This window comes from Zingiber officinale, chromosome 7A (genome assembly GCF_018446385.1).
Source record: "Zingiber officinale cultivar Zhangliang chromosome 7A, Zo_v1.1, whole genome shotgun sequence".
Lineage (NCBI taxonomy): Eukaryota > Viridiplantae > Streptophyta > Magnoliopsida > Zingiberales > Zingiberaceae > Zingiber > Zingiber officinale.
The window spans coordinates 140,225,930-140,240,807 of NC_055998.1; the positions used below are offsets into that span (position 1 = coordinate 140,225,930).

The 14,878-nt window shown below is 35.9% G+C and overlaps 2 protein-coding genes across 4 annotated transcripts; both read left to right on the forward strand.

Moving 5' to 3' along the window:
- Nucleotides 1–4,737, forward strand: LOC122002896 (protein POLYCHOME-like). 3 transcript variants are annotated; one of them, XM_042558280.1, is made up of 6 exons: nucleotides 1–124; nucleotides 229–358; nucleotides 433–497; nucleotides 598–664; nucleotides 1,043–1,339; nucleotides 3,850–4,737. In XM_042558280.1, the coding sequence occupies exons 5-6, from the start codon at nucleotides 1,085–1,087 to the stop codon at nucleotides 4,345–4,347; spliced, it is 753 nt and encodes a 250-aa protein (XP_042414214.1). In that variant the 5' UTR covers nucleotides 1–124; nucleotides 229–358; nucleotides 433–497; nucleotides 598–664; nucleotides 1,043–1,084; the 3' UTR covers nucleotides 4,348–4,737. The 3 variants fall into 3 exon arrangements, with proteins under 3 accessions (XP_042414214.1, XP_042414215.1, XP_042414216.1); XM_042558281.1 differs by having other exon boundaries at nucleotides 1,046–1,339; XM_042558282.1 differs by lacking the exon at nucleotides 598–664.
- An 840-nt stretch (nucleotides 4,738–5,577) lies between these two features.
- On the forward strand, nucleotides 5,578–14,002 carry LOC122002897 (AT-rich interactive domain-containing protein 5-like). The gene is made up of 13 exons (XM_042558283.1): nucleotides 5,578–6,709; nucleotides 6,787–6,826; nucleotides 7,790–7,842; nucleotides 11,515–11,560; nucleotides 11,952–12,044; nucleotides 12,308–12,430; nucleotides 12,524–12,575; nucleotides 12,649–12,724; nucleotides 13,088–13,154; nucleotides 13,248–13,298; nucleotides 13,378–13,470; nucleotides 13,547–13,643; nucleotides 13,717–14,002. The coding sequence occupies exons 1-13, from the start codon at nucleotides 6,084–6,086 to the stop codon at nucleotides 13,722–13,724; spliced, it is 1,425 nt and encodes a 474-aa protein (XP_042414217.1). The 5' UTR covers nucleotides 5,578–6,083; the 3' UTR covers nucleotides 13,725–14,002.
- The last annotated feature ends 876 nt before the right edge of the window (nucleotides 14,003–14,878 follow it).

A 14,878-nucleotide genomic window follows, 5' to 3' on the forward strand; every position in this document is an offset into this window, starting at 1 on the left:
GCTCGATCCGCATCCGCTCTGAGAGTCCCGTCACCGCCTCGGGTTCCTTAAAACCGAAACCCTCTCTCCCTTCACTCCTTGCTCCCTGGCCGCCGATCGTCCGGAGAACGAACGCTTCTTTCGGGTGAGAAATGTCGATCGCCGTCCGAAATGCGTCTCTTTTCTTTGATTCGATTCGATTTGTTTTTTTTTCTTGAGATTCGATGATCTTATTTTGTTTTCCTGAAGGAGGAGGAATCCGCAGATTTGGCTTTGTTTCGAAAGGTAAATTTGCAGATCCGTTTTGGTTTCGATGTATTGAGCACGGAGTTTGAAACCGTCACCAGGTGTAAAGGAGAAGAATCTGAAGCCTTTTTCAGTAAGACATATCGTTTCTCCTGATACATGTCTATTTCTAGATAATTTTCAGCTCATCTTTGCCAATGGACGTAGGGTATCTCCTCATTTGGGAATCGCTAAGAAAAGAAGGAAAAGCAACGAAGCTGACGGCTGTATTGGTAAGCATACGATCATAGATTAGCAGTTGTGCACTTCCTTGTTCAATTAACAGTGGGTTCCTTGTATTTGCTATGAACTAAAGTGTTGTTGATTCTTTAGGGTTTTCTCGTTTCCTTGGATATTCTTTTCTACAAAGATCCAAGTTGATAATCCATTGCCTGTCTCGGTAAGAAATGGGTCACATAAATGCAAATGTTTTGTTTTAGTTCTTCAATTGCTTAGGGTTTACAGCTGCTGGTGGTCATTTTATCATTTCCGTCTAAATTTATCATTTCTTTTTCTTTTAGCTTACCTTCTTTTGTCAATGTGCAACGAGATAAATTAGGCTAAGAATGATGGATACGTTCATAGAAGATCGATGAATGATCTAGTCAAATGCATTGAGTTAGTGTTGATTGTTCAGGGACGGTATGCATAGTTGTAAAATGCTTTTCCAACTATATTAGGAGGTTTAGAACATGATATGAGTTTGTACAAGAATGATGGCATCAGAAAAAAAACAGCTAGTTTAAATGAATTCACAATTTGTTGGTTTCATGTGCAGTAGTTCTGTTGAAGTAGGCTTTGTGTTCTGGCATAAGAAAGAATGCCAGAGGTGAGTGAAGGCATGAATCGAAATTCAGCTGAAAATGTTGCCACTGGGTTCTGGATCAGGAGGCCTGCTTATCCGATAGGTTTAAGAAGATCCAGATCAAACAACCTCCAGAATTTCATGTCCCCGACTGATAACAAAGAGAATATTCCCCCAACAACTGCAAGGCATTTGGCTAGGCAAAGGAAGAGTCCGTTGCCGCATTGGTATCCTCGAACTCCTCTCCGTGACATCACAGTCGTTATCAATGTAAGAAAGTCTGTCTCTATACTAAATTTACCTTGTAGGAATATTTTTGCATTTATATGTATACACAAAGAACATATGTGTCAATTCTTACAATTTTAGTTTGATGGAAGGATCAGTATACTCAATCCTTCTTTTTTGAGCCTTCTGTGTACTATCTACACTGGAATTAATTGTCATCATTATCTTTTAGCACCTGTATTCTTGTTCTTCTCTCCATTTATTGTTCATATCTCTCCTTTAGGTTTCATAATCACTAGATTTTGAGTTTTCCAGATATTCCCTCTTGTTCAAATTATTTACTACAATGATTTTACTTTGTTGCGGCTATCTTTGATATTCTGCATTTCCATTCTTTTATTTGAGAGAACAAAAAAATAGATAGCATATCAAATCTATTTAGAAGTTAAATACTTGATATACAAGTATGCATATGCATACATGTAAGGTGAGAAATGAAATATAAGGAAATTTGGAAGATATAACAGTTTAGCCATTAAATCTTCCACTCCAATTTGCTTATAATCATAGTTATTTGAGGTGTGAGATGCCCCAAAAGTGCATAGGTGTTGTGGGGCGAGGTGTTAGGGGTAAGGTGAGATGCATGCCTTACAGAAATAAGACACTTTGGATATAAATTTTTACAATTCAAATATATATAGGGATTTTTTGCTAAAATATTTCACTAACAAAATTCAAATATTTCACAAACTATTAAATAATAATATAAATATAAAATTCACTAACATTCAAATATTAAAATAGTTTATCTTCATAATCAAAATCAAACTTCAAATTAAAGAAAAATCAAAATCAATTGAATGAAACTTCTAAACTAATTTACAATTTGAATTTGTGAGGAACAAAAAAAAATCATTAGAATGTAAATTTTAAATTAATTTACAATTTGATTATGTGAGAGTAAAAAAACAAAACCGATAAGAAAACTTATGAACTTAAATTTGTAAGGAAAAAAACATTCTGTTACGACAAAATAAAAGTAGAAAAGCAAGAAAGTATAGCCAAATGACGAAATCTAGAAGATTGATGTTGGTGTACATCATAGGCATAAAAACTTGTTACTCTCTCCACAATAAAAAAACATCCCAACAAACCTCAAACCTCATTGGTAATTAATTATTGGCTTCACTCACATGGTTAATTTTGAAAGAAAAAAGCAAGTCTGAATTTTCATTACTATTCTTAAACTAAAACCTCAAATCTCATGCCCACAATGGTTCGAGCTTTTTTGTTTCACAAATCTCTCCTAAAACCTTGCCTTGGAGATGCTCTAAGGGCATCTCCAATTGTTAGAATTCTACAAAATCATTTTTTATGATCCCAATATGCCATATTATGCCACATCAACATTTTAAAACCTATTGAAACATCTCCAATAGTTAGAGCTACAAATGATTTTTGTGCGGTCCAATTCATAGCATGTAATTGCATGGCTACATGCATTAAAAAGTAGCTTTGAAATTTTACTATTGCTCTTAAACTATAAATTTCAAATCTTGCACTCACAATGGTTAGAACTTTTTTTATTTAGCTTTTTTCATTTTACAAACAACCTTGCATTGGAGATGCTCTTAATGTTCATTTTTTAGGAGAGAGGAAGAAGCAAGCAAGAAAAATATGTCGCATGCATGCAAGTTAATACAATTTAATTAATTTAAAGGGTATTTAAGGTTTGGGTTGAATTGTTTTTAAAAAACTTCAATAAAGCGAGGAAAATCATACCTTAAGCACGCCTTAACCTCTCAAAAGGCGTGTGCTTCATTCAAATACTGTATCTAGGTCACTATCTAGGTGTAGATGGTGCACCTGGCTGTGCCTTGTGCCTAGGCACAATTAGGTGCATGCCTTTCATAACTATGCTTAGAATCAATTGTCATCGTGGTCCATGGGAAATTCATATGCCTCTCTATCATTACCTCTTATTCATGAGTTTAGTTTGCCCAATATGGCCTTGATCCTTACAAGCACAAACTCCCTATGTCTTTGCCAATGGGCCAACCACATTTATTGATGGAAGAGGATGACAAACCTTTAATGGGTGTGTGTTGGGGTTGCAGGTGAGATATGTTGCCTTTGAAATGCACACAATCACAATTTCAATTACTTTGCAAAAGATTAGTTGTTTTCTATAAACATTCTAACTTCCTTGCTCATGCACCATCTCTATATTGTTTAAACTAACTATAACGGGTTGGAAGATTAGGTTACTGCTAATTGTGTTGCTTCCATAGCAGCCATACAATCATGTAATTGATCACAATTAGTCGAGTTCATCTCTGTTATTTAATATATATAAAAAATTGTTTGTTGGGTGTTTTAGCTATCCCATGTATTTGTAACACATTTCTGTAGTTCTTCTTGCTCAACCTGGCTGAGAAGCATATATTGATAGGCAGCATTTTCTCTTTTTATTTTTTCCTGCTCATATGAGAATACTCTCATTTATGTGCATTTCTATTGCTGTGGTGTGATGGTTTTTATGGGTATTGTAGGCCTTGCAGAGGAGAAAAATGCGTAGTAGAGCAACCAATGCACAACAGAGGAACTCCAATCCTGAAGAATTGTCTATCGGTGGCCCAGTAGCTGATGATGAGCTGAATGCTTCTGAACATACTCCTATCACTCAAGTTCTACCTTTCGATGTTTCTGATAACTCTCCAAGTCTTGCAGATACTCCTATTAGCCAAATTCTCCCTTCTGATGTTTCTGATACCTCTCCTAGCCCTTCAGATAGAAGCTTTTCATCCGTTACTCCTCTTGGAAACGATATGACTACCCCATCTTGTTCCAATGTCTCCACCACAGAGCATCCTTCGTGCTCGGAATCTGTTTCTAGCAAAACATCAACAGAAGATCCAAAATCAGTGGAGTACGAGAAGAAGCTCCAGAAAATCATCGAGGAGCTGGAATTGGTTGTGAAGGAGAAATTGAAGATGACACCCAAGAAACCTGTGCAGAAGTCCACACGCATTCTCATGTCTATGAGATAAATACAAAGCATATTTTTCATGGTGAAGGGTTATTGCAGCATCTCTGCTGCTCATACCGCCTCTCATTCTATCCTCTTGGTTTAGCCATCTAGAATCCATGGTTTAAGCCAGCATCTCTTCTACCTTTACCATGGTTCAAGACAGTATCTCTGCTGTCTATACGATGCCATTCTTTTGCTGGAAGTAAGTGCTAGTTTTAAGACAGTATCTCTGCTGTCCACATTCATTTTGCTACAGTAACCTTTGTATTGGTTTGGCGAATGTGATCCTCTTCTGGCACCTTTTCTGGTACCTGATATAACACACTCGATAAGGCTGAAAAAAATTGTGAGCATTGTACATTTTCCTCAGACAATAAAGTAGACAATATAATTCGGTACTTCTGATCTACTCTTAGACATTTAATTGTGAGCATTTAATTCCCCTACCACAAACGGTTTGCTGGCTCAGTCGAGGAAGTTTACTGCAGAGGAATGGTATACAATATTTATATTCGCACAAATATTTTTTTAATGCAAATTAATATTTAAATTTGTTTTATTTGCAGAGATACTATTAAAACCTGTATGATTGATTCTGGATTTTACTTACATGATATTTGATCGGTTCCATATATCTCTCACAATAAGGGAATATTTTTTTATAAGATATTGCGATAATATAATAATGTTGTCTTTTAAAAGAGGTTGCTATGGGTTGATCGGCTATATATTAAAAATTATCTTGTATTAGGCTAACAAGACTAGTTAGACCAAGTGTCTAATATGTATGATTAGATCGTAAGTTTAATCGGTTGGACCATTCGATCAAACTAGTCTTCTCGTATTATTTGGCTCTGAATGGTGCTAACAACTTGGGGTCTCATAGATACTGAGAGATTTGGGATTTAATTGAACTAAGGGTTCGATCGGATCAGTCAAGCCAATTGACTGTGCTGGCCTCAAATCTTGACTCACTCTTTCTTAATTTTGACGCAAATTCTGCCGTATCATTTATCATGAAAAGCAAGTTAGTATTTTGAATATTTCATTTAATATATATTACCACATTAAAAAATTTATTTTAAATTATCATAATAAAAGAGGTAAATAAAGATGAATGAACGAATATATAGAATTTCAAAATTTCTTAATGGAGTTTAGATGAGTTTGAGCCCAAATTCTTTAATGGGCTTTGATTTGGGCCTCCACGCTGGTTGATTGAAATCCGGTCACTGGTTCGATTCTTTGTTCCTTGAATAGAGTCTAGGGTTTACAAAAGGGGGCAAATCGGAAGGATCGCGGTGCTCGAATTTTTTTCTGCCATTTGGCAAAGTCGCAACGTTTCTATCAAATCCGGTCGTTAGGGCGTGCGGCATCTCGACCAAGCTAAGTTATTAATTTCCTTCTTTGAAGAAATTTACTGCTATCAGGAACTCCGATTTCTCCTTCTCGCGGTCAAGTTTTGATTTCCAGTTTGAACCTACGCGAACTCAAGGCCCTAGGTTTTTTGGGGGGAATGGTGGTTGAATGTTATGTGGGAGAAGAGCGTAAATATTGGTTTTTGATGGATAGATCTTTATTTTGGAGTTGGGATTTGAGCGAAATTGGAAGCTTTTATTCTCAGTAATTGCTGTCGCTAAAGATCACCATTGTTGAACCTGAACCTGGATTTTTAATCTAGTGCTGTAATATTTGACCAAAGCCACGGTCAAGAATACCTACTCTCTCTTTCTCTCTTTTTAATTTGTTTAGTCAATGGACGAAATAAAGGATACAAGTGGCTCTGTAGCAAGTACTGAACCAGAGAAGGACATGCTAGAGATTACTGAAGATGAGCATGTTAATGAGGAGACTGCGGATGTGGAACTCACACCTCTAATTGATAATAACCCTTTAGTTGAGAATAACTCTGTGATTCAAGCAGAAAACTTCACTAAACTGCATGAGGAGCCTGTTTCGGTTGAACATACTGCCAGAAGCGATGAGGCACCGCTAGGTGATCCTGCTTCGAAGACTGATGTTGTGGATGCCTCTCATCAGGTTGCTATTGGTGATGCAATGACAGAAGAGAAGATTAAGGAAGAGAATGTGCAGCTTGAGAATGGGCAGTCGCTTGTCGCAATGGATGAGAAGGAAGATGACTCTAAAGTGAATCAAGTTACTGAGGCCACTGTAAAGCAGGAAAAGGGGAAGGAAGATGATGAAGAAGGTGCAGAGGGTTATATCCAGTCTTCTGAGTTTGACTCTTTTTTGGATGGTGAAGATTCTGGGACAGAGGATCAGCAATCAGCTTTTATGAAAGAGATTGAGAACTTCTACAAAGAGAGGAGCTTGGAGTTTAAGGCACCTAAATTTTATGGTGAAGGTTTGAACTGCCTAAAGTGAGCACAATTCTTCACTCTTTTCCAGTGTATTTGCTTTCACCTCGAGTAAATGTCTAAAATATTTCTTGGGTCAGGTTATGGAGGCAAGTGACGAGATTGGGTGGCTATGACAAGGTACCTCAAGAGTTATCTTCTAGACATTTGCCCTTTGGTTTCAGTATCAAATTTGTTTCTTTATTATGGCCAGTTTCATAGAAATTGTATTTTCTAAGATACTAGCAATTTTTTTTTTGCATATGTAAAATCAAAGATGTATAGAAATTTAATTTGCTCAAATAATTTCTGTTAAATACCATGTTTGTTTACTGAAGTTCCATTGGATCTTCTATTGATATTTTCTTGTATTACTATTTTTGTAATCCAGAAGCCTTTGATTGTTTGTATATTCCATTTTGAGAGTTGTGTTTCCATTTGGTATATAATCTTCCTTCGGCGTTGATTTAAATGTAACTGAATGATGGTACAATTTCAGCCAGTTCATTCCATTGAATCTACTATTTATATTTTTTTCTTGTATTACTTTTTGTGTAATCCCGAAGTCTTTGATTGTTTGTATATTCCATTTTAAGGTTGCATTTCTATTTGGTATATAATCCTCCTCGGGTTTTAATTTAAATATATTTGAATGTCGACACAATTTCAGTCAGTTCTTTCCTTTCATTTTGGTCTAGTTTCTTACCTTGCATTTTGTTTCCATTTGGCATTGATTTAAATGTAACTGAGTGATGACACAGACCTAGTTTAAGGTTGTGGGTTAGGTTGTTTTGTGTTTATCAACAGATTAATAACATACTTGCTCGCAGACTCATTAGCATGCTTAGAAGAGCAAACTTGATCCTAAACATGTGATTTTATATTGGGAGTACACTTTCTCTTAATGAAACAAAAAATATGCTGTAAATGCTACTTTAAAATTTATATTTCTTGTTGCTTTTCCTGACTTCTCGTAGTATCAACCAAAACATTCAAACACATATTTTATTTGATGCTTCAACAGTTCAATCACACCATCAAAATAATTTTGAACTACTTAAGTAGGCATAATATTAACAAGAGTACTTATTTTGGTTTCTTTAGGTGACATCATGCAAACTTTGGCGACAAGTGGGAGAATCATTCAAGCCTCCAAAGTAAGTATTCTAACCCATTAGTCTAATATGAAAATTCTAATTAATTTATTAAAAATTAATATAATTGATTTGATTATTGTTATGTGATATAGCTTTACATAGCATTCATACAAGGATAAGTTCTATGTAACACCCAGTATTATAACCTGTATCATTTTTTTTTTGTTATGATTCTTTACATTACTTATTTAACCAAAACTGCCAATCAAAATTCAAGGATCTAAATTTCTTCTTACATGCCTTGATTCACCTGCCTAGTAGTAAGTGATGCATATAAGATTTAGGGCTTTGTTTTAATGTTTGTTTGAGTTTTAGATTTTAAAAATTATTTTAAAGTGTTTTTAAAAAGGTTTGTTATATTTGTTAAGGTAAGCTAAACCTTGTCCAATGAGAAGTGCTGTTGTTAGGTGATATAGCTTTACATAGCATTCATATAAGGATAAGTTCTATGTACCACCCAGTATTCTAACCTGCATCTTTTTTTTTTGCCATGATTCTCTACATTACTTATTTAACCAAAACAACCAATTAAAATTCAAGGATCTAAATTTCTTCGTACATACCTTGATTCACCTGCCCAGTAATAAGTGATTCATATAAGATTTAGGGCTTTGTTTTAATGTTTGTTTGAATTTTAGATTTTAAAAGTTATGTTATATTTGTTAAGGTAAGCTACACCTTGTCCTATGAGAATTGTTGTTTGTTTTTGGTTTATAAAGGGATTTAGATACATTATGTATTTTATTCCTTAGTTTAATAAAATTTCCTTCGGTCTTAACTTTTGATTCTCTTTGTGAGATGGTTATGGTTATACTCGTGCGCCATCAATTTTATACTCGGTGTTGTATAAAGTTGTACTAGAAATGAATTTGGTTTAGTCTCTTTGATACACCTATCCTAGCTCTCTCATCGATTTATTTTACTTCCCTTAAGAACTTGAGCCTCCTACACTGACATGATCACAAGTCTTAATTTACATGATATCTTCCCATCTCATGTTTGGTGTGATCCCCTCTTCTTTTCTACTTGACCTCTCACTCTCCCTTAAAGCTTATTGACCCAATTTCTTGCTAACTGTGCACATCTCCCCATCATTAGGATTGCTCTTTTTCCTCCAACCACTATCTCGTTCTCATGAAAATTGGCCCCTTTTTGTGAGATCCTAGCATGCATGACCTTCCTCTCAAGAAACTTACACTCGATGTCACAAACTTCTATGTGTGCCTATTTTTTGTTCCTCGATATCTCCGATGTGGGTGATATCGACACACAATGCTTGTTATACTCTTCTCCCTTCTACAACATAAGCCACTGATGGTAGAACATCTATGCCCGCGTTTCCCGGGAAGAGCTTACAACTAACACAACCCCACACATTCTGCAATACAAGTGCAATGATTCCTCTACCCACCAATTTCACTCCAACACCTTGACCATGACTTCTCTTGCTTCCTCTGCCACCTATGTGAACCACCTACACCATGCCGCTCTTACGTTGTCATCGATCAAGGACCTCACTTGCTCACCTCTTGACCTATGCCCTATTTGTTATCAAGGCCACCACACCATTGGCGATGGTTGCTCCCTAGTGTCATGCATCCCTCTTTCTATGTTTTTGTCACACCCTTTTTTCCGTGGTTGTCTTATTGTTTGTACTATCAATCTCCACCACAACTTTCTCTTTTGCTAAGCCTGCCCTTAGAATCCTATTGCTTCCTTTGGTAGATCTATGCCTTGTGCCTATCATGCTCTCCTAGCAGTAGTGTTGCCCTCGTAGGAGTCGCTCTCTGATACTCACCGATCCTCTAACACCTTTTTCAGCAATCGCAAGTCTACAATACTATTTCCCTTCATCCATGCGACATGAAATTTCTCTTTTGCGCTTGTGGGCGAGCCTCAATTTAAGACGTGATCAATTTTTTTAATAGTCTTTAAAAAATTTTTTTGGCATACTGATTCATTCTCCTATTAGGATCTGATCAAATGCTTGGATTCAATCCAAGGATTTTGAAGAGTGACATATGATACAAGAATTGGGGGACTCTAATGTCTATTGCAAGCACGGCTTGGATCAATTACAAGATTATGTTCCTTCCCAAGTACCCATTGCATCAAAAAAATTGCAAGATGGATTACAGGAAAGAGGAGCTTCACCAACTAATCAAGATTTGACCATTTCAACACCAAAGAAATTCTCATGATTACAGAAAAATTGTGACTTATTTTAGAAACTTATTTTGCTTATTTAGTTAGTTAATTAAATAATAATTATTTTTCTCTCAAAAGTTTTATATATAATTGTACATCATTCAAAGAAGTCCTATCATATTGACCATTAGAAAGAAATTCTACTAATGGATATTATAATATGCTTCGGGTGACATAGTAAATTGTCCCCTTTCATTAATAATTACTCCTCTAGAGGTATTCGTCTATCTTTCCTTACTGCGAAGGAAATTGATTTTTTTAACTATTATTTATTTAACTTACCTAATTTATTTAAATCTTAATTCAGGTTCCGAATTCGAGAATTTGGTAATTTACTGAAGACATTTGAACTTCCATCTTTACATATTGATTTTGTCATAGTACACCCCTTTAATCCTTTGCCTTCTTCGTTGATGTTAGTAGTATCTATAGGAAGAAATGACCAAAAGAAAGGTGTCAATAAGGATAATGCGTAGTCCCTCAAGAATTAAAAGGAAAATAAGATAGAACTATTTGTTACTAATTTGAAAGGGCATCCAAAGAAGCAAGTGATACAGAATTTATTTTCTTGAGAAATAAAGGGTAGATGAACATACACCAAAATGTCAGCCAAGGAAATTTTTTGAAGAAATCATGCTTAACAAAATTGTAAAGTAATTATTACTTATGCTTGGGTACAATAACAGAAAGACATTGATAACTCAGTGGGAGTCAGGTTCAGAGAGAATGGTGCAATTTAAAATTAGGGCTTAATTTTAGTGTTTACTTTAAATTTTGAGTTTTAATCTTTTAAAATTGTTTAATGCTTTTAAAAATGTTTTGTTATATTTGTAATGGTAAGTTAGATCTTGTCTTAGGAGAACAGATCTTTATTTTTGGTTATAAAAAGAATTTGAATCCTCGTGTGATTGATTCAACATTTTGATAAAAAAAAAGGTTCTCTTTTTGTGAGTTCCAATTTTCAGTGAGAGATCAATAATTTCTCTATGTGATTTTCAATGTGAGATCAATAATTTCTCAATATCAGATATTTATATCTCCTCGTGGCATCAATTTCGGTAGTAAGAGTCTTTGTAAGTTTTGTTCAATTTTGGTATTGCATCAATATGGAGTTGTGAGAGATATTGTACAATAATCTGTCTAATACTTGTATAATATCTGACACATGAGATGTTATAAAAAGGATTGCACTTTAAGTGATGCTTTGCTAATATGTCGTATGAAGATGCATGAAAATAGGTTTCAGAATATGTAGAAGACTCATTCTGAGAGGCTCTGAAATGATATTAAGTAGTTTGCGATGCCAATATGCATTGGTGGAATTTTACACCAAATTGATTGTGAAAATAAAGCCAAACATAATATATGTTCCAAGAATTGTCTTCTATAACTTCCAACAATATCATCTCCAGATTCTTTTTGCTTCTATCATATTTGGCTAATTCTTTATAATAATTCTTCCAGGACATGTACTACTGTGTCGTGGACTTTCAGGATTTTCTATGAGAAGGTAATGGATATATCACTTTAAGAATTTCAAGCAGAATCCCATGAAGAAAAGTACATTTTAATTTTTTTTTATTAAACTTCAAAATGACTCTATATATCTTGTACTAATTTTGATTCTCAATATTTTTGAAGAGTCTCTACCTATTCAACATTTTGTTCTCTGATTGATGTTAAAAACTACGAAAGTAACTATAAAATACTTTAGCCTGGCACATCTAGAGCACTATAATTGATAGTGAAATAGGAACACGTTTGCTTTCTTCCTCTTGTCACTACTGTGGTTTCTTCTTTCATGGTTCACTTTCCATCTTCCTTAGTTCTTTGTTTTGCAATAAATTGTCACCAATTCTCTCTTGAATAATTGTGTTGGATAATTCATTTGTGACTTACAGGCACTTCTCGAATACGAAAAGCATAAAATTCAGACTGGAGAGCTCCAAGTGCCCATTTCTTCAGTTCCAGAGCCTATCATTTCTGAGCAACAGGTAATTTTTAGCTTTTGTTTTATATTGAATCAAGATCTTGTCTTTTTGTATATATTACATTACATTGTTGATGGTAACATTTCATGTGTATAAGGTTTATTTGTCTGGCCTAAAGTATTGTTGGTTGATGATAACATTTCGTATGTACAAGTAGCAATGGTTTCCAATGTCACTGCCTCAGTAGATGAGTGATTCCAGCAACTTATTCAATAGTTGTTACTATTTAAAATGTTAATCATGTGCATGTCTTTGAATCATTGCAGATTGGTGGAAACCAATCATCTGGTTCAGGCAGAGCTAGAAGGGATGCTGCAGCGCGTGCTATGCAGGGTTGGCACTCTCAGCGCTTGCTTGGTAACGGAGAAGTTGGAGACCCAATTATTAAGGTCGTAAGATGATCTGCTATTATTAAGATTATCGTGTTGGCTTTCATCAAGTTTTTATGATTTTAGACGCTCATTTTTCTTTTGCTTTTGTAGGATAAGAGTTCATTTCAGTTACCAAAGCGCGATAAGCATCTTAAAGGCTTAGGTTTGGATCCTTAAACAAACTTTTGTACATATCATCAATTTCTGGTTGCTTATTTTTCGTGAAATATTTGAAGGTGGAATGAAGAGAAAGAAAACACCGGGCCTCGAACATTCAGTCAAATTTGCACGTACTAAAGACATTAAACCACAGTTAAGATTCCTCTTGATCAGATGATACTAATGCATATTGGCATCGGCTATCTTCTTCAACTAAATCAGAATGAATCATAAATGTGCTCATGGACATAAAACCCTAATCGCTTGCTTCTTACACTTCCCAATATGCACCAAAATTGTAGACCTAGTTCCAATCGTTAGCAAAATTGATAATTGTCTCTCGACAAAGCTGACCTTGGCTTCAACATTGTTGAGTCGAACGCATTATCCAACCTCTCATAATCCATTGCTTGCTTGTGGAAGTAAAATAGTTTTTATTTTCCTTTATGTCTGTCTGTTTGCTTAACCTTGCCAATTTGAGGGTAGATGCTCTAACAATTGATGTGCTTGTTACAGAACTGATTCGATGGTTTTTGATGTTGGGACTCCTGCTGATTGGGTGAAGATCAATGTTCAACGAACGGTATTTTCTTTTTAATTTTTGTTGCACAGAAACCTTCATCGCACTTAAGGTTTCTTTATAGCTGAATACTCTTTCGCCGTTTTTTGTGTGCAGAAAGATTGTTTCGAAGTTTATGCTTTAGTTCCCGGGCTTTTGCGCGAAGAGGTAGCTAGTGTAATGCACTCCTGTTAAACTCGTACATATTCATGAGGCTGATGATATTCACCAAATTCACTAATATCAGGTGCATGTGCAATCGGATCCCGCTGGACGTTTGGTTGTTTCCGGCGAGCCAGAACAACCCGATAATCCCTGGGGTGTTACTCCTTTCAAGAAGGTGTATATCTGAACGTGCGTCTAAGTTATTTAGATCTACTCCTTTTTTATCTCAATGACAAACATTCTATCCTTAGGTCATCACCTTACCTTCACGCATCGATCCACACAAGACGTCAGCAGTCGTAACCCTTCATGGCCAACTGTTCGTTCGTGCCCCGTTCGAGAATTCAGGTCTAACCGCAACCGTCCTAAAACATATCTTCGCGATATCTAGTCTAATCTTCATTCTTCTTGTTTCTGCCAGACATTTAGAGTTGTCTTACTAAGGTGACAAGAACACATTGTTGTTGCGGTCTGAAAGCTGATCGATCGGAAGCTTATCCTTGAAAGCTTCACTGCAAGTCCTGCTTCCTGACCATCTGATCCTGATTAGGTATTTAGTTGGAATCCATTAGGAAGATTGATGTAGGTTAACAATAATTGTAGCAGTTTACTTATGCCCATTTGTAAATGAAGATGGATTATTTAATCGACTTCTTTAAACTTATGGACACGATATATTTTAGCTAATAAACAAATTTAGACTTTTAGCAGGCCGTGTGTCAACTCTAATGTATAATTGTAATCGTACTATGAGTTTTTTTTTGGTAGATTGAAGAAGTATTTGCAAACTTTGTTATCTTAGAGCAAAAGAGATATCGTTAAACCTGGAAAAATGGGACATCCAAATGAAATATTTTGTATCAGTTAAGAACTTGATCTCACGATCTATTAAAACAAATGTTTACACATGTACTAATTGTGTCAATTTGCGAGACTATGGGCTTTATATTTATCTTGTTCGAAAGTCGATGAGATGGATGTTGGGATGTGACGTTCTTGTTGACTTCCTCTGGACTTCGCTCTCGTCTGTAACACAAGCAACATTAGTGTTGAGCCAGGAAGGGGTCCCTAGCGATGGCTCTTCGACGTTTAAGTCAGTCTCCGGCGAAGCAAGAAGTAAGAACTGTAGCGCAATAGTAGAAATCGCGTGTAAAACATACCTCTGCTGATACTTGGACCTCTTTTATATAGAGTTCTGGAAGCGTGCGTGCATGCTTCCCAAGGTGAGCACTTATCTCAATGTTTTTCCTGAAAAGATGTGTCAGTAAAGTGTCATTGACACAGTACCTTAACAAGTCGAGTATATCTCTGAAGTGACAGTGGAAGTTTTTGTCATACGATCTTCTGTTTGACCATGCCGCTTGTCAACGACACTAGCTCCAAAAGGATGTCCAAAGATATCCTGCTGTGTTTGTTGCTTGGCCGAGCATAATGGCCGCCCAGTCGGAATTTTGCTATCCCTGCACTGTCTACTGTCACGCCGAGCGGGATAGCCGCTTGGTTGAAAGTCCCCTATCCAAGTGTCGTTCGTTGCTGGCCCGAGCGGGATGATCGCTCGGTCGGAAGCCCACTGTCGACATGCT